General features: G+C 51.5%; 1 protein-coding gene across 1 annotated transcript in view; it reads left to right on the plus strand.

Moving 5' to 3' along the window:
- RANBP17 (RAN binding protein 17) overlaps positions 1-23,228 on the plus strand; it is a 233,952-nt gene that overhangs the window by 12,085 nt on the left and 198,639 nt on the right. Inside the window, exons 5-13 of the mRNA XM_055124757.1 lie at positions 2,454-2,620; positions 3,960-4,025; positions 6,279-6,383; positions 8,257-8,422; positions 11,280-11,353; positions 13,253-13,372; positions 15,227-15,373; positions 16,391-16,563; positions 18,802-18,995. Coding sequence (XP_054980732.1) covers positions 2,454-2,620; positions 3,960-4,025; positions 6,279-6,383; positions 8,257-8,422; positions 11,280-11,353; positions 13,253-13,372; positions 15,227-15,373; positions 16,391-16,563; positions 18,802-18,995 — 1,212 coding nt within the window. The remainder of the gene's footprint in view (positions 1-2,453; positions 2,621-3,959; positions 4,026-6,278; positions 6,384-8,256; positions 8,423-11,279; positions 11,354-13,252; positions 13,373-15,226; positions 15,374-16,390; positions 16,564-18,801; positions 18,996-23,228) is intronic.

Here is a 23,228-nt window from a genome sequence, read left to right on the forward strand (position 1 = left end):
TGGGTTACAATGTCACAATGATCAAACACCCATCCCTCCACCAGTGCACATTCCCCACCACCAGTATCCCGGGTATACCCCCCTCTCCTCCCCTCCCCCTGCCTCCATGGCAGACAATATTCCCCATACTCTCTCTCTCTACTTTTGGGCATTATAACTTGCAACACAGATTTTGTTCCTTTTTAAATGAGAGAAGAAAACTTCCTTGCCTCAGTAGGACATTTGGAAATTTGTTGCCACTTGGTGGACATTTGATGTTTGGGGACAGTTGGGGTGTTTGGTATTTTTGACGGCTCTGAGTGATACTGCTGTGACTTTGTCAGGCACGTCCTTACGTGGGTGTGGTTTCCTGGGAGTGGGACTGCCGGGTCGTAAGGGAAGACGGCTTCCCTGGGAAGGAGGCTCCCACGCTGTATTCCCGACCCGTTACTTTTTTTTTTTTATTAGTGAATCACCGTGAGACAAAGTTACAGACTTACAGACTTACAGGTTTTCATGCTTTCGTTTCAGTCATACAATGATTGAGTACCCATCCCTCCACCAGTGCCCATTTTCCACCACCAATGGTCCCAGCATCCCTACCACCACCCCCACCCTGTCCCCTTCACCCCACCCTGCCTCTGTGGCAGGGCATTCCCATTTGCTCGCTCTCCCTTTTGGGGTGTTGTGGTTTGCTACAGAGGTATTAAGTAGGCATCATGTTCGGTCTATAGTCTATTTTCAGCCCGTATCTCCCATCCCTAGTGGGCCCGCCAAGCACCCTTTGCTTGGTGATCACTTCTCTATCAGAGTTGCTTCTTCACCTAGCATGTGAGGCCAGCTTCTAAGCTGTGGAGTACTCCTCTTGGTACTTATCTCTACTATTCTTGGGTGTTAGTCTCTCATTCTGTTACTTTATATTCCACAAATGAGTGCAATCTTTCTATGTCTGTCCCTCTCTTTCTGACTCATTTCAGTCAACATGATACTTTCCATGTTGGTCCACCTATATGCAAATTTCATCTTTTCTAACAGCTGCATAGTATTCCATTGTGTAGCTGTATCAGAGTTTCTTTAACCAGTCATCTGTTCTCGGGCACTCGGCCGACCTGTTACTTTTCTTAGCATATTTTATCCTGCTTTAATTTGCCCAACTCCAGCGTTTAGGTTCACGGAAGACTGCAGTACATCGGTCTTTGTTTTTTCTTTTTGGATCACACCCCTTGATGCTCAGGGGTTACTCCTGGCTCTGCACTCAGGAATTACTCCTGGCAGTGCTTGGGGGAACCATATGGGATGTTGGGAATAGAATCCAGGTCAGCCGTATGCAAGGCAAATGCCCTACCCGCTGTGATATCGCTCCAGCCCCAAGTGCGTTGGTCTTGGGAACTTCCTTTCCAAGTGTCAAGAGTCTCGCTGGACGTCTGCTCAGTGTGTGCTCAGATTTTTCATGCTTCTCATTCATTAAGTTGTGAGGCATTTACCTTTTCTTACTTTTTTCCCAAATGCCACCTGTCCTTTGAGGCCAAACCGGAAGTGGAATCCTTTCCCTTTACATTTTTGTCTTTCTTCCTTTTTTTTTCCTCCTGGTAGATTTTGTGGCGTATTTGTGACCTGACCTCATTTTCTCAGTCTGTGGGGAAGTTGGCGGCTGAGTTTGCTTTGAACCCACACTTAGTGATTCTGGTACATTAACCTCAGTCCCGGCTTTTTTTGTGTGCTATTGTTCCTGTTTCCTTTACCTTACATGCTTCGTTGTGTATTTTTGTACACACTTCCGCCACTTAAGCAGGGTACAGATCTGCCCCCTGGGATGTGCGTTTCTGACAGTGCTGTGCATTGTTAGGCAACCACACTGAGGCACTTGGGAGAGAAAGAATAATCCAAAACAAGAAATTCAGAGCCTTTGTCAGTGACACATTAAAAAAAAACACAAAAACAGGCATCTAACAGGAGACAGCATTAAATGCATTAGGTGCGTTAATTGCACCGATTAAATGCTAAGAACTGCGTACATAGCTTAGTTGATGAGGCATTTTATCCTGAAAAATACCTGAGGTTTGACCGTCGAAGTGGGGCCCAGAGGGCTGCAGCTTGTCCGTTATCCCGGGATGGTCAGAGAGGAGGGTCTGGAGCAGTGGCGAGGGCTGCGTCAGGTTGGGGCTTGCCGGTGGGACTGTGTGTGTCCCTTGGCGTGACGGCAGTGTCCTGCATCCGCCTTGCTTGCTTTTCAGCGTGAAGCCGTGCAGAGACACTCGCATTACACTCCGGTGATCCCGTGATGTATCAGTTGCGCTGGAACGGGTTTGCTTTTCAGAAGTCTAGCGTGGCCCTGCCTCCGTGCATCCATACTTCCTGGAGAAAGAGGCTGATGCTTGATCAGCGAGCACGCCCGCCTCCACGCCCCCCTGCTTTACGGGACTCGCCTAGGAGCACTCGGAAGCCCCGGTGATCTCGGACTGTCTTCTTTGTAGGGAACTACATCCTCAATTATGTGGCCTCCCAGCCCAAGCTGGCTCCCTTTGTCATCCAAGCTCTCATTCACACCATCGCGAAAATCACTAAGCTGGGCTGGTTCGAGGCTCAGGACGGCCAGTTTGTCTTCAGAGAGATCATTGCTGATGTGAAGAAGTTTCTTCAGGTAAGGAGGAGTTATTAGGAAAATATCGGTTTTTTTGTTTTTTTAATGTTTGTTCGTCTAGAATGCTGCTTAAAGCTGTAATAGAGCGGGCAGGGCCCTCGCTTTGCACGTTGACAGCCTGGCATTTGCTCCCCGACACGCCTATGGCCCGAGCTCCGTCAGGAGGGAGACCTGAGCACAGAGCCCTGGGTAAGCCCTGGGCGCCGCTGCGTGGACACAGCATGAGCCCGGGGGCCTCCGAGCAAGGATGCTCGGCCACAGGGAACCCTGAGCTCAGCTCACACACTCCAGATGGTCACGAGAGCCAGAGGAATTAAAATGCAGACGTTCTTCGATGTCTCTTTCGCGTACTTTGAGACAGTTTGAACTGAATTGCATGTGCTGATCCGACAGTAGTAACTGGCGACAGGCAGGAACGACAGCGGTAAAATCAAGACCTGAAAAGATTGTCGCGTGTATCCATGCCTTTCCAACCTGAACATAGCGTAACTGAATGGCACATTTAGTACATCCATGCTTTTCACAAGATTTGGGAAGAGGGTAATTTGTTAGAAATGTGCTCTAAAAATCTGGATTTTTCTTCGAAGGGAGTTTTTGAGATTAAATTGGAAGCAGATTAAAATTTAAGTGTAATGGGGGATGAAACTGTTCCCCACTCCACTGAGCACTCGAAGTGCTTTTGTTACATCTGAGTACATGTCCAGGCACTGTTAAATGATTTCAAAAGGTCCTGAGTGATCTCTGATCTAGTTCATGAATCTGAGCATAGTTCATGAATCTAATTTCTTGAGTTCAGCTCTCTTAATAGCTCTGAAATTTCTTTCTTTTTTTTTTCTGCTTTTTGAGTCATACCTGGCGATGCACAGGGGTTACTCCTGGCTCATGCACTCAGGAATTACTCCTGGTGGTGCTCAGGGGATCATATGGGATGCTGGGAATCGAACCTGGGTTGGCTGCGTGCAAGGCAAACACCCTACCCGCTGTGCTATCGCTCCAGCCCCATAGCTCTGAAATTTCTAAAGTTGAAAAGTACTTCTTTGGTTTATTCAGTGAAGAGCAGCCCTTGAACTTCGGGGCTCAGTGTGTCATGAAGCCTTGGTGTGTGCCACGCGGCTTCAAGGTAGGTGGCTCTTTGCCCACCTAACCTTCACACCTAAATTTATTCTTCAAAACATGTTGAAATTCTTATTTGTAGACCTCAGTTGGGATTTTCTCCACCTTTTAACATGTGATCGAGGGAATGTGACGTCTCAGCATTGCATGACTGTGCCGTGGTGGCTTACACGTTAAGCACCAGTCTCGTGTCTGCATGTGCTGAACTTGGTTCTTTTCTCCGAAGGGGACCATGGAACACTGCGTAATAGGCGTGATCATCCTTTCAGAACTGACTCAGGAAATGAACCTGGTGAGTCTTTCCCTCTCACAGGGCCTGCGGCTCCATAAATGATGCCATTCCTCTAATATAAATTCTTTGTGAGACCGGAAACTCTGAAAATGCAAGTCTTTTATTTATTTACTTTTTGGTCTGTCTGTTGGTGTAAGTATTGGGACACTTGCATTTTTATTGAAAATATCATTTTGATAGACTAGAAAGAACAAGGAGTTAGAAATGGCCCTGGCTTCTTAGCAAAGGGAGAATCATTCTTTTATTCTCTGTCTATATAGTAACACACTATAGCACTTTTGGCATATCGAATATGCCACAGGGAGCTTGCCAGACTCTGCCATGTAGGAGGGATACTCTTAGTAGCTTGCCGGGCTCTCTGAGAGGGATGGAAGAATCGAACCCGGGTCGGCTGCATGCAAGGCAAACGCCCTATCTGCTGTGCTATCGCTTCAGTCCAGTAACACACTAAGCCTAAGAAATGCAAAAAAAGGACACAGACTGCTGTTTTTCTAAAAATAAGAGCCTAGCACTTCTGTGGGTTGGTTTTCCTGGCGGACACAATCCCAAGGGACACCACAGCATGGGGTCCTGGGCGCTTGGCACCTGCTGGCATGGGTTTTCCCCGCCAGAGTCACGCCTCTGCCTGCAGTGACCGCGCGGGCCCACACCGCCTGCTCCTGTTCTCTCCTGAGCTCACCACGGTTCAGCACAGCACAAATGCAGAAGCTGGGCTTTTGGTGGAGTGACTTCACACAGCAGCCTTCTGAACCCCATTCTGCAGTCAGACCTCAGGTATTTTTCAGGATGAAATGCCTCATCAGCTATCCTCCGTACGCATTTATGAACCATTTAACTGGTGCAGACCTTGGCCGTGTCTTCCCCTGGAAGCCTCTCTGAAAGTATCTGAATTTTTTGTTTCGGATTACTCCTCCCCCCTGAGTGCCACGGTGTGGTTGCCTAGTAATACACAGCACACCTCCAGGAGCGCAGGCCACAGTGGGCGGGGCTGTGCCTGTTTAAGTGGCACCTATGTGCAGGTACAGGGCAGCACCTAACACGCACAGCCAGGCCCCTTGCTGGCCAGAGGGCCACTTTGCAGCGGCATTTTACAGTTTCTCTGCAGAAAAATAGCATCGAAACAGTGAATTTTTTTGTGTGTTTAATCGGAAAGTAGAAAATATTTCTACATGTACTGGAAGGATTCCTAAAGTTTAAAGTGACTTTTAATTGACTGGCCATAAGTTCCCCAGCTCCTCTGCCCCAGAGTAGGTATTGCTTCTGTTGTAGCTTTGCTGCTGCTCATTGATAAATGGAAATATTGTACTATTTATAGCACTAAGATCCTAATGCATGCCATAATCTATTCTAGAAGCTTAAGAACTATCTTAGTAAATTATTTTTTGATGCTGCTCATTGATAAATGGAAATATTGTGATGTTTATAGCACTAAAATCCTAATATGTGCCATATTCTATTCTAGAAGCTTAAGAGCTATCTTAGTAAATTATTCTTCAAAATTATTTATCATTAGTAAAAAACTGAGAGTAGACTGTAGCTTTTATAGTAAAGCAGACTTCTGATTATTACTTATGGCTTGGCTTCTTTTTAGAAGAGCAAGTATATATGAACCCCTGGTATATCTGATATATATAATAATCACTTTCATTCGAATGAATTTTCCTGTTACTGATTCAGTGTGCTGATTCACAGAAATTTTTAGAAGCTAAAAATTATCTTAAGAGACTTTTCCTTTTTACAAGTGGAGTCCTAGGACAGGGAATTGTTGCTTCCCTGGTGTATGGTCCAGGAGTTAAAACATGTGTTTCTGTTGCCTCTGAAAAAAAACACATCAATTCTTATTTGTAATTTGGCATCAGTATGATCTCTAGAAAGAGCTCTGAATGGAAACATTCCTGAAACTCTTTTTAACTGTGTCTGTGCCATCAACGCTTCATGTAACCTTAAATAAATCACTTTTCCCAGTGGGATTTATTTTTTAATTTTTTGATTTTTGTTTGTTTTGCTCAGGGCTTACTTCTGGCCTTGTGCCCAGGAATCACTCCTGGTGGGCTCTGGGCCCAGAAGGGATCAAACCCGGGTTCCGTGAGCCAGGCCAACACCCCGCCCGCTGTACTATCGCCCCGGCCCCATCCCAGTAGATTTTTTTTAAAACTTCATTTTTGCTCTGTACTTTATGATCCTTAAATCATTTCCACTTCTTCTGTTACTCAAGAAACTTGGTTCTGGTTAGATGAATTTATTCTTTCGTAGGTTGATTACTCAAGACCTTCGGCAAAACACAGGAAAATAGCTGCCTCGTTTCGTGACTCTTCCCTCAGAGACGTTTTCGTGCTCGCATGCTCTCTCCTGAAAGAGGTAACTCTGCTCAGAAGTGCCACCGTTCCCTCCTCCCGCCCCGCTCATGGTGACTGCAGTCCTGTGGGTTTGCGCGGTTCCCTCAGAGGCCCAGAAACTCTGCTCCCTGGTGCCTGCGAGGTAAGTGGGAGTGAGCCTGGTCTCGGAGGCTCCGGGTCACCGTCTCTGGCTGCTCGGAGGCTCTCCAGAAGCTGCCGAGACTCCCTGTGTCTGCCTGGCCCCCGTGTGTGATGTGCATCCGGGTGAGCCTTGAGGCGACAGCGAGCTGCCCCCGTGTGTTTCTCTGCCCTCCGTGTTAGCGTTCCTCTCGGCGCCTGGACACTTGGCGTTCCCGGGCCCTGGGGAGCAGGGGCCCCTGGAGCCCCGAGGGCGACAGAGAGAGCAGCGCTCGGCCTCACTGTGCTGCCGGAACGTTCCCTTTCTCCAGGTGCGTCCCTCTGGGCTCTGAGCCCCGGGTTTCTGCCCGGGGGAGGAGGAGAGTGAGAACTCCCATTCCACACGCGTCTGCGAGGCCCTCTGTCCGTTCACATTTTTTTTCTTTGACTATGGAAAATACATTGATTTACGCAGGAGAATAGGGGCGAGAAAGGGTCCTGCCAAGGGGGGAGGGGCACTGGCACCTGCGTGCTACCTGCAGGTGGGGGACATTCTGACCCTAACACACACACACACACACACACACACACACACACATAGATACACACAGAGACACACAGAGACACAGATACATACACACAGACACACAGATACACACACAGACACACACAGACACACACACAGACACACACACATGATCCTTGTTCTCCTCAGCCCTTGATTTGGTGAGGTATGATGTTGAAGTTCCCGCCCAAGTTTTTGTTTTTTCTTTTGGGGGCGGTTATTCCTGGCTCTGCACTCAGGAATTACTCCTGTTGCTGCTCAGGGGACCCTATGGGATGCTGGGAATCGAACCCAGGTCAGCCGCGTGCAAGGCAAACGCCCTCCCTGCTGTGCTATTGCTCCAGCCCCCGCGCCCAAGTTTTTCACAGTGTGCTGTCACTGAGAGTTTCTGGCTGATCTGAAGGGACCTTTCGGGGTGGCGTGTGCTCAGGATTGCTCTCCGGAAGCCGGGGCGTCCTTGGCGGCTCACAGAGCTCTGCGCCCCGAGGCCGTGTGTGCGGGTCCTTCTGTATGGAGTGGCCCCACTTGTCAGATTCAGCCTGCTCGGCTTAGCCAAAGCCAATTCGTCCCCCACGCATTTCCGTGTCTGTGTCGTGTGACATTTGTGCCCTAAGTCACAATGTTAGAGCAGAGGTGCCCAGACTATTGGGCCTGTTTCCCCTTCTCAGGAAAAACCCCTGAGCACCCCACTGGCAAGCTCTTTCTTTTAAACAAACAGAATAGAAAACGCCCCCTGCCCTGGATCTTTCCCGTGCCCCCGGGTGGGAGGTGTCGCCCTCTTTGGGAAGTGCTGCTCGAGAAGGCGGCCTGTAATTTATTGCTAAGTGCAAACTCCCATGTTACAAAAAGAATTTTAAAAAACCCTATTTCTATATGCTTTCGTTGGCAGAGATTTTACAGTTTCAAGAGCTATACCGCATGATACGTAACTCTGCAGACTTGTTTTTAGGTTTATTATCTCTCCGAGAGTACTAGTCATGTGAGTAGCTGCCGTGCTCAGAGACCACCGGCCCATACCCAGTGGTGATGAGAGGGCCGCGTGGCTCTGTGGCTCGAACCCGGGGCCTGGCAAGCCAGGCCCACTCACTGGAGCCACACCCCCAGCTCTGGGTTGATGTTAATCAGGCATTGAAGAAGTGTTTCGATTAGAGAAGTGACAGTTTCTTGACTGACTTACCGCACGATGCTCCATCCGGCTTTGGGTATCTTTCAGGTGTTGGCTAAACCTTTGAATCTGCAGGACGAAGACCAACAACATCTAGTCCTGCAGGCCTTGAAGCTGGTCCTCCACTGCCTCAATTTTGACTTCACAGGCAGCTCAGCAGACGAATCTGCTGATGACCTTTGCACGGTGCAGATCCCAACAACCTGGAAAACAAGTAAGGAACGCCTTAGAGAGCGCAGGTGGGTCCTGTGCGGGGCGGAGTGGGCGCCTTTGCTTCTGGGCCATCCCCTCGTGCTCGTGCTGGGCTGTCGGAAATCCAGAGGGTTTGCACAGGGCTTATGGGACGGGAAAGACGAGGGGAGCACAGGTCTGAGGGGGAAATGGAGGGCTGTGTTCTGAGACCTTGGAGGACAAGAGTGAGAGAAGCTACTACTTTAGGCAAGAAATCGGAGCCTCTTCCCCCGGCTCTCCAGAGAGTGACTGAGCGGAGCGGAACAACCACTCCCTCCTCCAGAGAGGGGTGCTGAGGGTGCGACCCTGCCCGGAGAGGGAGGCGGCCAGGCTCTGCTGGAGTCAGGGGCGGCCGGCAGGCCTGGTGAAGCATCTGCATCCTCTGCAGATGCCCGGGACGGTCACGGCTGCCTCTGCCAGAGCCGCCCGCTCTCAAGCCTGGGGCACGCAAGCTGGAGAGGTCCCACAGTCCCGGGGTGCCACACGCAGCCCTAGAGGAAAACAGGTTTTGCAGAAACGTCGAGTGTGGGAACCAGAGCCAGAACACGGTGATGAGGGGCTTAGGGACGGGACTGTGGGAACTGGACTGTGTACTGGTTTATCACAGGCACCCATCCACGGAGTAAAACCTGGCCAGACTAAACATATACCTGTGTGTGCACGCATGTGTGAGAGTACACGCATACACGCACAGGCACACACGTTCATGCCCGTTGAGAAATCTGAGTAAGAGGTTGCTGGGCTGCCTCAGCGTGGTTTGCTGACCGTGCCGGGGCGCTGAGGTGGGCCCAAAGCCAGGGCCTGCGTGTGTGAGGCCTCCTGAGCCCAACCCCAGCCTGGGGGCTGGAGTTTGCCAGGGGCTAGGCACAAGGAAACTGGACTTGGGGTTCGTGGGGCTTCTCTGGCCTTATTGGCCACTACAGGTGAATTAAATGCCCTTCAGTTTCAGGAAGAGGGAAAGTTAGTAGACTCCGAGAGAAAGGGAAAGTCAGAACTACAGATTCTTAAGAAAGTTTGATTAACATCCCAGAGATATATTTTTTTTAAAAAAGGTGATGCGTATTTGAAGCAAGAGTAGAGTGCTGTTTTTATGAAGGCAGGAGCGAGGGTACAGCAGGGAGGATGCTCGCCGGGCATGTGGCTGGCCCAGTTCTGTCCTCAGCAGCCCCTGTGATTCCCTGAGCCCTGCCAGGAGTGATTCCTGAGTGCAGAGCCAGGAGTAACCCCCAAGCACGGCCGGGTGTGGTCCCAAAACAAAATAAGTCAATAAAAAAGGAAGTTTGAAGAACATCCCAGATACAAAAGCTAAAGTTTGCCAAAGTAAAGCACCCAGTAAAAGAGCTAGAAGATGGTGTTAGGGAAATACCCCAGAACATGGAACATAAAAAGCAAGGCAAGATCTGGCAGGCGGAAAATACACGGATATCAGAGAATGGAACAGCAGATCGGACGTGTGTCTGCCCGGGCCGGGGAGGGGAGAGCAGAAGCGGAGACACGGGACTCGCAGACAAGCAACGCCAGCGGGCAGCGTCCCGGGCAGCGTGATGGGATTCCCCTGGCAGTCAGCCCGGTGCCCAGCAGACTGAGTGAAAAGATATGCACTGGGCTTCCCAGCTCCGACCGTTCCGAAGGACGAGGATGGAGAGAAGATGCTAGAATCTGCCAGAAAGAAAAACAAGACACTTCCCCAGGACTGGGACCCCGACTGACACTCATTTCTCCACGACTGCATGAGCAGCGAGTGACAGGCTCGGGGGTCTTGGGGAGAGGGAGACTGGGGTCGCTCCCAGCCGTGCTCAGGGGCTACTCCGGGTGTGGGGTGCTCAGGGTTTGCTCCCTGCAGTGCGGTGCTCAAGGACCCCTGCATGCAGCGTGTGCACCCCAACCCTCTGAGCCATCTCTCTGGCCCCCTTGCCCCAGATTTAAGAGAGGGGGATTGCCAAACAGACGGAAACACTCGATTCTGAGGCGGCATAAAGACATTTGCGTGAGGACCGGCAGAGTCTCTTGAAGTGTCGCCCCCGTGTACACAGGGGCATGTACACAGGGGCGTATACTTGGTATGCAAATCTGGCAAGTGCACCGAGGGTTCAGGAAGAGCAAGTTTCAACACAGGCAAGGCACACAGTGGTATCAAGTCCAGAGACAGACCAGCGCGCTGAAGGCTCCAGGAGAAGGATCGCGGGTTGCCTGCGGCTGCTGATCGCTGGAGAAGGGCAAGAAAAGCGACCAGCGGAGCCACCAGAGCACGGGAGAGTCTGCAGCCTCGAGTTGCACAGCACCCCGCGGGTGTCAGAGCTGCCAGGCGCCTGGCCGTCTGGCCGGGAGGAAGGGAGATACCTTGACTGCATCCCGGCGTGCCAGAGCGGCGGGTGGAATTTAAAAGGATGGGACTGCAGAGAGGTGGGGTGAGCGACTGCAGGGCTGGAAGCCTCTGGCAGGCCTCCGCCAGTCAAAGAGGCAGACGTGGAGACCCGTGGGGCGTGGAAGCAGGGCCGAAGCTCACCCTGGAGTGGCCCGGGGTCGGTCCACGCGCCCCGCGCTGCTCCGTTGTGGTCCCGCTTGCTGTGTGATGCTCTTGGAGCCTCTGAAACATACGGCTCCAGTAGAAACGGGAGTCGGGACAAGAGCCTCCTAGACAAACAAGGAACGCTGTAGTTCACTGACCTCTAGTGTGACCGCGTCTTCCCGAGGGCGTCAGCCAGGGCTCAGGAGGGAGTTAGGCCGCCCGGGCAGGAGCGGGGCGGACGCCTCGGACAGCTCGGTGCGTGGCGCAGTCTCGCTGTGCCGAGGTTGTGGAAATGAAAGTAATGGCATTAGAAAATGATTTTCTCCCCCAGTTCTCCTGGAGCCCAAGACACTGGACCTTTTCTTCCGTTTGTATCATTCACTACCACCACTACTATCTCAATTAGTAAGTAAAAAAAAAAAAATTGTTTTTACTTTATTGGAAGTCAGCGGGGATCCAAGTCTGAGGGCCGACCCTGTGTTTCGGGTCCCCCTTCCCCAAGACGCGCCTTCTCCTCCTTCCCTGTGTCCTAGGCTCTCGGCCAGCTGTCCTGTCCATGGCGCGCACCGTTTCCCGGGTGGCTCCTCTCGGCCCGGCTCCCTGCCCGCGGCTCTCGCTTGCCCTGGCCTGCCGCGCACGCGTGCGGGCGCTCCGTGCTGTTAGCGTTGCCGGGCTGTGCGGTCGGGTCTCTGGGGACGGAGGATGGGGCGCCAGCTCGGCCGCCCCAGGCTCGTCACCCCAGTTATCCACGTATGCAGTTATCCACGATGCAGTGCAGGATGCACCCTGCTGGGTGCGTCACACAGTTAAACCCCCCACCGAGAGGCTCTGTAGAACTTAACACGCTGGAGCCTCTCCGCAGGGTCCAGCACAGACCAGGCAAGATCGAGGGGGCGGGGACTGCAAGTAGTGGTCGGTTTAATATTAAGCCTACTGAAGTGGAGCTGGGGGATGCTGCCGTTGCCATCTTGCTGGCGGCATCGGGGAGGGGGGGATGGGGTGAGGTGTCGAGATTTAAGGTACGGACCAGAGGTGTGTTTGTTCAAGCACACTAACGGCGAAGGGAGGGACGGAGCCATAAGAAATGCTCCCCCCCCCCCGTTTGAATGGCGGCTCCGGTGAAACGGGCTCACGGCGGCAGCAAGGGGCACTGGCCTGTCATTCTTGCTCCCAGACAGCCTTCACTGCAGCTGCTTGACGACCCGCGTCACTGCGATGATGGTCTGAGACGTGAGGCAGAGGAGCTCCTGGGCCCTGGGGAGCCACGTGTGAGGCACAGGCCTTGGGGCAAAGTGCCGGGCCTGGCCTTTGCAAGGCACGCACCCCTCGTCTCAGCCTCAGAAGGGGCTGCAGAATGAGCACCCCGGTGGATGTCTGCACCGTGGGCCCGAGCATGCCCGGGGCGGCCCCAGGCGGCCAGCACACCCCACGGCGTCAGAGCGCGACACCCAGGCTGCAGAATCGCACGAGATGGGTCTGGCTTGTGGGTTGTGTGTCTTGGTTGGTTTGGGGGCTGAACTAGCTGTGCTCAGGGCTCGCTCCTGGCTGTGCTCAGGGGACCCCATTCAGTAGCAGGGAGGGAACCCGGGTGGGCAGTGTGCAAGGCGAGCCCCCCACCCGCTGTCCTGTCGCTCTGGCCCGGCTTTGGTTTCCGGCAGTAGGAACGTTGGCAGACTGGAGAATGTCTCACGGGGCATCTTCTGACTTTCGGTCCTGTTCTCACCCGGGCCAAGAGAGCTGACATTTTACGTGAAATCTCAGTGAAATATATAAATATTGACAGTTCAGTCTAAAGTGCTTTTCCTCCGAGCTTTCTAAAGGGCAAATAAAACATGTGACCCCCCAACAAAACTTCTGTGGGCCAGTTTGATGGGAGAGTTGCCAGCTCGGGGCTTCTCCCTCAGGGAGCGAACAGACTTTGCTCACGAGCCAAAGCCGTGAAATGGTCTGGTAAGATATTTCAAACACGAGCAGGAGAACCAGGGCGCAAACAAGCCGGGGGACTTTTTTTTTTTTTTTTTTTTGCATGGAGTGGATGCAGGTCCCAGGCTTGCTCTGGCATGTTTAGTAAACGGACAGATATCCGAGAAGGCTCAGAAATGGAATTTCAGGGGTGGGGCTGAGGGGCGGGGAGAGAGGTGATGGTTTATGATGCTTAGCTTTCATTATTCTTGGATTCCATCATTTTTTTTTTAATCTTTAAACTTGAAAGTAAAGAAATTCTGACTGTACAGAATAGTGTTCCTTACGTGTGACCACTGTCACTCTTAACACTGACATGAATGCTGTTGTTCCTGCTTTCAGGCCCTCTCCTGTTTAGTTCAGTTTGCTTCTACAAGAAGGTCCCTATTTAGCAGTCTCGAACGTGCCACGTACCTTGGGAATTTAATTAAGGGAGTAAAAAGGATACTCGAAAACCCTCAGGTATTTATGAAGCAATTTCATTAATAATTAGCATATAGAAATATAGTTTGCCTCAAGTTGTTTTATATCTTCCGGGTTTTATTTTTGTAACCATTGTTCTGCATTTTTTTTGCTTGTGTTTCCCGAATTTCTGAAGTGATTTGGTTGTATCTGCATGCTGAACTAGGAGGCCGATTTGAACGTGACTGAATTATAAGATAATGTGGTTTTGCCCTCTTGTGGACAAATAAGAGTTTGTTCGTTTTAAAATAAACTCCGAATTAACTGCAAGGCTTCGATGGCAGTGTTTATGTTAGAGAGCTGCCAGGACGTGCATAGTGATTTCCAGTGCTTGGATGAATTTTTGGTTTTATTTTTATCTTGATTTAAAATACGTATCATGAAAGTATCGACTTTGGGAAGGTGAATGAACTGATGATTAAAGGTTTACTGAAATCTCTAGTTATTAATAAGTTTTGAGTCAGTGGGTCATAGGTCTGTAAGTAAAGAGAATGTTCCTGCAGGTCATCCTAGGAGATTTTATATATATTTGTTTTAAGTTTTTCATTGTTAGGTCTGGAGTGATAGCACAGCGGGTAGGGCGTTTGCCTTGCACACGGCCGACCCAGGTTCAATCCTCAGCATCCCATATGGTCCCCTGAGCACCGCCAAGAGTGATTCCTGAGTGCAGAGTCAGGAGTGCATCGCCGGGTGTGACCCAAAAAGGAAAAAAAAAGTTTTCCATTGTTAGGATAAGTGAACTGAAGGTTTTGTTGTTCACTAGAGTTTTACAAATATATTTTAAAAGTTTTTGTTGTTTTGATGACCATCATCCACCAGCCGGTAGACAATATGGTAATATCTGATCGTTCTCCAAATTTATTTCCTCACATTCTCATGTTGTGGTTTCCTAATTGTGAAGATTAGTCTGAATAATGTATTATTTTGAGACTGTTACTGAAAGCTCCATACATATTAAGTATCTTTTTTGTAATTTGTCCTGAATAATTGGATGCTATTTTCCATTCTTCCGTGGCGCTTTCTTAGGAAGTCTTTGGGCATGACGCCTAGTTTTGGGATTCTGTCCCATGCCCACTCTAGTGCAGACTGCTCGAGTGCCGAGGGGCCCGCAGGCCCTGCTGGCTCCTCCCCAGGACTCCGTGTGCTCGCCCCTGTAGCTGCCGTGACTGCCTGTCGTGACGTGGGCTTGTTTGAGGCTTGCTGCTGAAGCTGCGTGCGCAGGCTCGGCTGGGTTAGGAAAAGCTGCCGTTACCAGGAGTCATTCCTGAGTCCAGAACCAGGAGTAAGCCCTGAGCATCACCGGGTGGGACCCAGAAAGGAAAAAAAGAGAAGAAGGAGAAGGAGGAGGAGGAGGAGGAGAAGGAGAAGAAGGAGAAGAAGAAGGAGGAGGAGAGATGGAGGAGGAGAAAAAGAAAGTGCCATTCTCTGTCCTTGGGCCTCCGAGCTCAAGTCCAAGTCCAGTTCCTGCTGCGCTCCTCAGGGCTTCCGGAACTTTCCCCTCATGAATTCAGTGTCATTCAAGTCCTCTGTTGATGCAAGGTAGACACTTGTGCACAGAGAAACGCCAATGATGTGAGGGGCTGCCCACCTGGTCACCGAGTCAGGGCGTCGAGGCTCCCCTGCCTGGCTTGGCTGGGGGTCAGTTTATAATCATGATGAGCACTGGGACTGGAGTCCAGTGGCCATGTCGCATCATCACTGATGACTCCCCAGGGAGCACCATCGGCAGGGGCACATGGGGGCCTGGGGACACCGGGTATTGGATTGATCAGATAACGGGTCATTGAATTGATTTGTTTTCAGGCATTTGAAAAAAAAAAGACAAACAAACCTTTCTTTTTGTCTCACGACTAGGGTTTGTCTGATCCGGGAAATTATCATGAATTCTGTCGATTTTTGGCTCATTTAAAGACAAACTATCAGCTGGGAGAATTAGTTATGGTGGAGGAGTATCCTGAGGTCATCAGGTTGATTGCTAACTTTACCATTACTAGCCTGCAGGTAAATAAAAAATATATATATATATTTAATGTAAATGTAAAAACTATATTTTGGTAGGATTTGCTGGGATATTTTTAAAAAACAGTCACATGCATGTATGTGTGTGTATTTGCATGCATGTGTGCGTGTGTGTATTTGCATGTGCGTGCATGTGTGCGTGTGTGTATTTGCATGTGCGTGCATGTGTGCGTGTGTGTGTATTTGCATGTGCGTGCATGCGTGCGTGAGTGTGTGTGTATTTGCATGTGCGTGCATGTGTGCGTGTGAGTGTGTGTGTGGTGCTGTGCCAGTAATTCAGCCCTGGGCCTCAAGCATATGACCTGCATCCTACTACTGAGTCACATCACCTAATTATTATTTTTGTGTGTTTGTTTAACGCTTATTTAGAGCACTCCATTTAAAATGTTCATTGCAAGATTTTACACAAGTTTTGTGTTAGCACACTTACGTGCGTGGGGGGACGCCCCGCAGTGCTCAGGTGTCGCTCGCAGCAGGTTTGGGCCCCATGCAGTGCCGCAGAGCACGTGCTGCAGCCCCCGAGGCCTCGCCCGACCCCTCACCACAGTTCCTCACTGAACCCCGGAAGCCTCCGTCCCCGAGAGTGAGAAGTCGCACTCAGCGGCTGCCGTAAAATCTGAAGAAGGAAGGATGGTTTTTGTAGACTGGTTTTTGGAAAGCCTCTTCCCCTGAGTTTGGGAGGAAAGCCTGAGGCCATCCTGTCCAGGGTGACCGACCCTGGAAGTGCAGCCTCAGGCCCCGTTCACAAGCAGGTGGACAGCTGTGCCAGCAGCAGGATAACGAGGTTGTTGGTTTCTCCTTTATACTTTTTGGAGTTTACACCCCAAAGCCACCTTGAACATTCGTTGGCTATGTAGTCAGAATTCAAGTTAGTTTAAAAATGCAATTTTTAAAATTAATTTGTAAAATTGCAAAATGTAAAATTTTGCCTGTGTAATTCTGACCCTGAAGAGAGCCCGTGTTGTCGAAGTAACTCCTCCTCCTTTTCTCTCTCTGTAGCACTGGGAATTCGCCCCCAACAGCGTTCACTACCTACTGACTCTTTGGCAAAGGATGGTGGCGTCGGTGCCTTTCATGAGATCCACGGAACCACACTTGCTAGACACTTACGCCCCAGAAATCACAAAGGCCTTCATCACCTCTCGGCTGGAGTCGGTTGCCATCGTTGTGAGGTACCGAAAGACTTAAATGTTTCTCTTTTATTCTCGTCTTTCTCATTTGGGGAGTTAAAAAACTGAGGTACCATTTAGTCACTCTGAAATTCACCCTTCTTCATGGTCAGTTCTGCACGTTGAAGTTTGCCGAGTGGATACTTGGCAAAATTACCATCACAGTCAAGACCTAGAATAGTTCCTTTACCCCGAGACGTGTCGTGGGGTCCCCCTTGCCAGCTTTTCTCCCCGGCACTCACAGCTACTTTAAAAAAAAAAAACAAAAAAAAGTGGCACTTTTTCCAGAATGTTGTCAGTGAACAGTCTGGAGCCTTTCGCACGCTCCGTCCCCCGCGTGCTGCCTTCCCCTCTTCCCGGGCGAGGAGTTACCGTCACTGTCCTGTGCCTGGCCGCGTGGCAGCTTGCTGACGTCTGGGTTGTTTGTGTCTGTGTCCCTGATGACTAAGGCAGCGACACATGTTCCCGAGCGCAGGTCATAGCTTTTCTTTCTCCAGGGCCGTGAGCACCTAAGTGTGGGGCTCCTGGGTCGCGTGGGGAGCTGCTGCCCTTCGTGGGGGGGGCGAGGCTCCCTGCCGGTGTGACCGTCACGTGCCCTGCATCCTCCTCAGCGCTCGCTGGTGCTGGTTTGGAGACGCCTTCGCCGCCCGCTGTGGCTTTGGTCTGCATCGTCTCGGAGGCTGCTGGCACCGAGCGTCTCTGCACGCCCCGACGGACTGTCCATCCGGGACCCTTCAGCAGAGTGCCTGTCCCTCCCGTCTGCGGCCCGTGTTCCGACGGGCGCCCCCTTCAGAGCGGGGCCCGAGCGGCCCGTGTGTTGTCACCAGGCTTGTCGCCGTGTGTGTTTGGCAGGTGCCCCCTCGCCCCCCACTTCACAGCTTGTGTCCTCATTACCGAGGGCTTTGCATCAGAGAGGCAGGGCGATGCCTCGATGAAGCCCGGTTTACCCTTGACCTTTTCCTCTCCGGGTTTCCTGGTGCTGGAGTCTCACAGAGAGGTGAGGCCGGGCTCTGTGGTCGGGTCATTTGGACAGGCTCTGAGTTTTTTTTGGCTTTTTGGGTCACACCCAAATGCTCAGGGGTTCCTCCTGGCTCTGCACTCAGGAATTACTCCTGGCGGTGCTTGGGGTACCATACGGGATGCTGGGACTCGAGTCCGGTTCGGCCGCGTGCAAGGCAAACGCCCTACCTGCTGTGCTATCACTCCAGCCCCTCAAAAGCTGGTTTTTAACTGTCAGCCTCTGGACTTTTTTTTTTTTTCAAAGCACACATAAATGTTTTTTTTTTTTCCAACCTGTTTGTGGAAAAGGCTCTCCTCCACGGAATGGCCTTTATTCTGTTTTAAAAATTAATTGGCCGCAGATCCGAGGTTCCGTTTCTGAACTTCATTCTCTCAGCCTGTGTTTCTCTGTCAGCGCCTGTCCTGATTGGGCCGTCTTACAATCCGCACCCTCGGCTTCCTCCCCAGGGTCACTCGGCCCTTTCCCTCCCCGGCCTCCCGGTCACTGTACAATGTCATCCTCACGCTCCAGGGAGCAGCAGCAGCAGCGACACGCTTGTTTGGCCTTGGACGGGGGTTGCGTTGTCTGTGCAGACCCTCCCGGCGCGCTGCGGTCTGTCCGTCTTTCCCTCACGCGTCCGGGGTCTCTCCCTTCGGCCTTTCGCAGCTTCCAGAACCCCCCCCCCCCCCGCCCGCCTTAGCGGGCTCAGCGCCCCCTCGCTGTCTCACGCTTTCTCGTGCCCTTGCGAGCTGGCGGCGTTGAGCCTGGTTGCCACCCACAGCTGCGCACTGCCCTTTGCTGGGACCCGTTGGCTGGACGCAGGGCGTTCTGGAGTCACGCTCCTGCCACGCGTGCGTGTTTCGTTTCTCGCCTTCCCGTCTCTCTCTCCTTTCTCCCATCATCGCGGAAGTTTCCTTCAAGGTGGGGGGCGTCGGCGTTGCCCAGCGGGTGCAGGGGCTCCGGCCGGGCTCCCGGCCAGCCTGGCTGTTACCCCGATACCAGGGCCGGGGGCCTCCGGTGCTGAGGGGCCTCGAGGCTACACCCGGCCGTGCTAGGAAGGGCGCGGAGGGGAGAACCAGGGATGAACCAGGCCCGGGCACCTTCGAGGCCTGTCCCCTGCCCTCCCTCCCCAGTGGCATCTCCCCGACCCTCCTGCTGGGATTTTCCCTGACCCCGGGACTCGAGCACCCGTGCTTGGAGTGTAACCGTGCCCAGTGTCGGCCGTTCTTCCCCGTGTGCAGAGACCACCTGGACGACCCCCTGGACGACACGGCCACCGTGTTCCAGCAGCTGGAGCAGCTGTGCACCGTGAGCAGGTGCGAGTACGAGGGGACGTGCGCGCTGCTGCTGCAGCTCTTCGACCAGAACGTGCGGAACTTCCAGGAGCTGCTGCGCGCCCCACCGCAGAGCCGGGCCGGCCTGGCCGTGCAGGAAGGTGCGTGCCCCCTCCCTGCCTCTCCCCGCGGTGCGGGGCTCGGGGCAGCGTCCTGACCCCGACCTGGCCCTCTCCCTGCTAATGAGTTTTGCTCTCCTCGCCCAGCTCCCGGCCCCCCAGCCCGCCGTTGTTGCGTGAACCCCCCGCGTGTTTCGCAGGCTGGAGGGTTTCAGGGTTCAGTTCCCGGGGTGCACGGGAAACGGTTCTCTCTGGATCCCTCCCAGGAGGAGCTGGTCTCCGGGTGGGGAGCTCCTCAGCATGACTCTGCTCCTGTTCCCCCCGTCGCCGGCTCCAAACCAGAGCCCGTGAGTGGCAGCTCCTGGCCCTGCCTCCCCGCTGGCCGCGCCTTCGCCAGCACTTCCTTTTGCTCTCCTTTCTATTTTACTTCCTCACTTTCGTAGGTACTTTGCCGTCAACCTTTAGTGAAAGATTTGTTTCTGTATGTTCCTATAAGACTGGAGCGATAGCACAGCGGGTAGGGCGTTTGCCTTGCATGTAGCCGACCCAGGTTCGATTTCTCCATCCCTCACAGAGAGCCCGGCAAGCTACCGAGAGTATCCCACCCGCACGACAGAGCCTGGCAAGCTACCTGTGGCGTATTCTATATGCCAAAAACAGTAACAACAAGTCTCACAATGGAGACGTTACTGGTGCCCACTTGAGCAAATTGATGAGCAATGGGGTGACAATGTTACAGTGTTATGTGCCTGTAGATCCCTTCAGGAATGTGGACATGAAAATAAATATTCTGGGGCTGGAGTGATAGCACAGTGGGTAGGACGTTTGCCTTGCGCGCGGCCGACCCAGTTCAATTCCCAGCATCCCATATGGTCCCCTGAGCACGGCCAGGGGTAATTCCTGAGTGCAGAGCCAGGAGTGACTCCTGAGCATTGCTGGGTGTGACCCAAAAAGCAAAAAAGAAAGAAAGAAAGAAAGAAAGAAAGAAAGAAAGAAAGAAAGAAAGAAAGAAAGAAAGAAAGAAAGAAAGAAAGAAAGAGAGAAAATAAATATTCCTCGGATATTCGGGGTGAGATCACTTAAGACAGCGGCTCTGGCCTCTTGCCTTAGTCTGGCCCACGGCTGCAAGACCGGTCGCTTTCCCTCCTTTACTCACAGCTCAGAATGTTTCGCTCTGCATCCTTCTCTGGCATTGCCGCCGGCCCCAGAAAAAAAAAAATACCCCTGGTGGTATTTGGGGGACCACATGGGATGCTAGGAATTGGACCCGGGTTGGCCACATGCAAGGCAAACACCCTACCCGCTGTGCTGTCACTCTAGCCCCCAACAAAAAATTTCTTTAGGAGCTTTTTATGGAGCTGGAGAGGAAGGGCGGGGCTAAGGTGTTTGCCTAGTAGGTGGCCAACTCCGGTTTGACCCCTGGAAGCACGTGGTCCTCTGGGCACAGCTGGGAGTGACCCTGAGCACAGCTCAAAACCCAAAAATAAATGCATGCTTCTTTTTTTCCCCGGTAATCTATTTTATTTTTAAGTGCATAATGCTGCTCGTGATCTGGATAGTGTAGTGGTTAGCCTTTATCATCTTAAGTGTTTTCTTAGATTAGGATCTCATTATTTGTAAATCAAGAGGGAAAACTAATGTGTTTGTCACGTTGGGTTCTTTCAGGATTGATTTCTTTAGAGTTTTGAAACGAATATTGCATACAGCAGGAAATATATATATATGTATATATATATATTTAGAGAGAGGGAGGGAGGGGGAGAGGGAGGAAGACAGTGACTAGCCATAACACACCCTGTCACAGAGCGCCAAGGTCAGGCCAATAATAATATCTTTGCTGATTTCATCTTTCCTCTGTCCAAATCTATTCTTATTCTTTGCATGTTTCATTGGATGCTTTGGGTTCAGTTTTACTTTCCGAAAAGAATGCCCGATTTTGTATATTTCTGAACGTGACACAAATAGGATCGCTTGACTGCAGTTGGCCGTTGTTGTGTTTTGTTCTCACTCGTGAGTGTCCGTGGAGGTGCAGTTACGGTTCTTCTGAACGTGCCCCGACTTCGCTCAAGCGATTTCCTGCCTCTGGGCATGTGTTTCCTCTGGTCTCGCCAACACGGTCAGTGCTGGTGTAAGGGCGTTGGGATCTCACAGTCAGCTGTAGGTGCTGATGTCAGACTAGTGCCTACATGGTCAGTTAATCTTCAGCAAGGGAGCCAAGAATATGCAGTGGGGGAAAGACCCTCAGTCGCTGCTGTGGGAAGCTGGATGGCCAGAAGCCCAGGATGGGGACCTGGGCACCACTATCTGACGCCACGCACAAACCGTTACTCAGAATGGACAGAAAGTTCGAATGTACGACAGGAAACCATAACCCTAAAAGAAAACATACGTGCTTAACACTCCGACTTTGAGCTGGGCGATCATGTTTTTAGATTTGCTGCCCGAAGCAGAGTTAACAAAAGCCAGAATCAACAAGTGGGACAACATGAAACTAAGAAAGCTTCTCTACGATAAAGAAAACCCTCCTCAGGATGGGAAAGCAGCCCCTGGAACAGGAAAACGATATTTGCAAAAACATGTATCTGATAGTTAACTTGGAAACGACACAGAGAACTCACGTAACTCAACAACAGAAACACCGAAACCAGAGAAAACCAACCAAAGTGGACAGAGGCTCCGACTTGGTATTTTTTCCAAAGAAGACAGATTCCCACAGGCTCGTGAGAAGGCACTCGGTATCACTTGTCACCAGGTAAATGCAAGTTAAAACCCTGGTGAGAGGCCGGAGCGATAGCACAGCGGGTAGGGCGTTCGCCTTGCACGCGGCCGACCCGGGTTCGATCCCCGGCATCCCATATGGTCCCCCAAGCACTGCCAGGAGTAATTCCTGAGTGCATGAGCCAGGAGTAACCCCTGAGCATCGCTGGGTGTGACCCAAAAAGAAAAATAATGATAATAATAATAAAACCCTGGTGAAATAACACCGCAGTGTTAGAAAGGCATTGTCCAAGAGACGAACGCGGGCCCGATGAGGGCCCTTGTTCACAGCTGGTAGGAAGGACCAGTGGGTGCAGCCAACGGGCACCAGGCTCCAGGGCCCTCAGATTTCAAACAGAATTCCCAGGTGAGCCAGGCGTCCCAGTTCTGGTATTTATATGCAGGAAACGAAAACCCTCCGAAGATCCACTCACTCCATATTCACCGCAGGGCTGTCGACAAACCCCAGCCAGGGCTGCACCCGAGACCCTGGATGGACAGACGCACAGACAGACAGATGCACGGTGTTTATCCACACGGTGGGATGTTATTCGTAAACACAGGAAGGAGCCTTGCCATTTGCGACATCATGGATGGGCCTTAGGGACTCCGTGAAATGAGGGGGGCAGGGAGAGACAAGGCCCGTGTCATTCATCCCACGTACAGGGGCATCTGAAAGACCTCTCTGGACTCCGAATTCATAGAGGCAGAGAATGCATTCATGGTCGGAGCCAGGGGAGGGGTGCGAAAGGCGAGCCTGCGTACAGAGGTGGGTGCACGCCGTGGGAGAGGACGCATGCAGCACGTCAGGACTAGAGTCCGCAGTCCTGTCGCATGAATTTGAAAGTTGCCATGGGAGCAGTTCTCACCACGAGGACAGAAGGACAGCGGAGGCAATGGGGTCTTAATTGGCCTTAAGAGGGTCCTTCACAGTCTGTCTCAGTGTCGTACTATCTTGTGCTTGTAGAACCTAACATTCACGTTAGAAAGGGCATAATTATATTGAGACATAATCAAGTATAGCGTTCTTTGTCAATTATACCGCAATCAAAAATTGACTAGGCATTAAATGACAACTTTTAATGAGTGCCAGACAGCACGCTGTGTCTTACCAGTTTGCAATTAAATTAAAATTATATTCTTTTTTATTTATTTTTTTTGCTTTTTGGGTCACACCTAGGGCGTGCCTTGTATATGGCTGACCCAAGTTCGATTCCTCTGCCCCTCTCCTAGAGCCCGGCAAGCTACTGAGAGTATCCCGCCCGCACGGCAGAGCCTGGCAAGCTACCCGTGGTATATTCAATATGCCAAAAACAGTAACAACAAGTCTCACAATGGAGACGTTACTGGTGCCCGCTCAAGCAAATCGGTGAGCAACAGGATGACAGTGATACAGTGATATCAAATATTACATTGCAATGTAAAAAGATTCCATTATAAAATGAAAAAACAATTTTTACAAAAGGACACTAAAAATGTAGCCTTCCTACACTTCATAGCAATGTATTAACTAAAATA

The sequence above is a fragment of the Sorex araneus genome, chromosome 2, assembly GCF_027595985.1.
Source record: "Sorex araneus isolate mSorAra2 chromosome 2, mSorAra2.pri, whole genome shotgun sequence".
Lineage (NCBI taxonomy): Eukaryota > Metazoa > Chordata > Mammalia > Eulipotyphla > Soricidae > Sorex > Sorex araneus.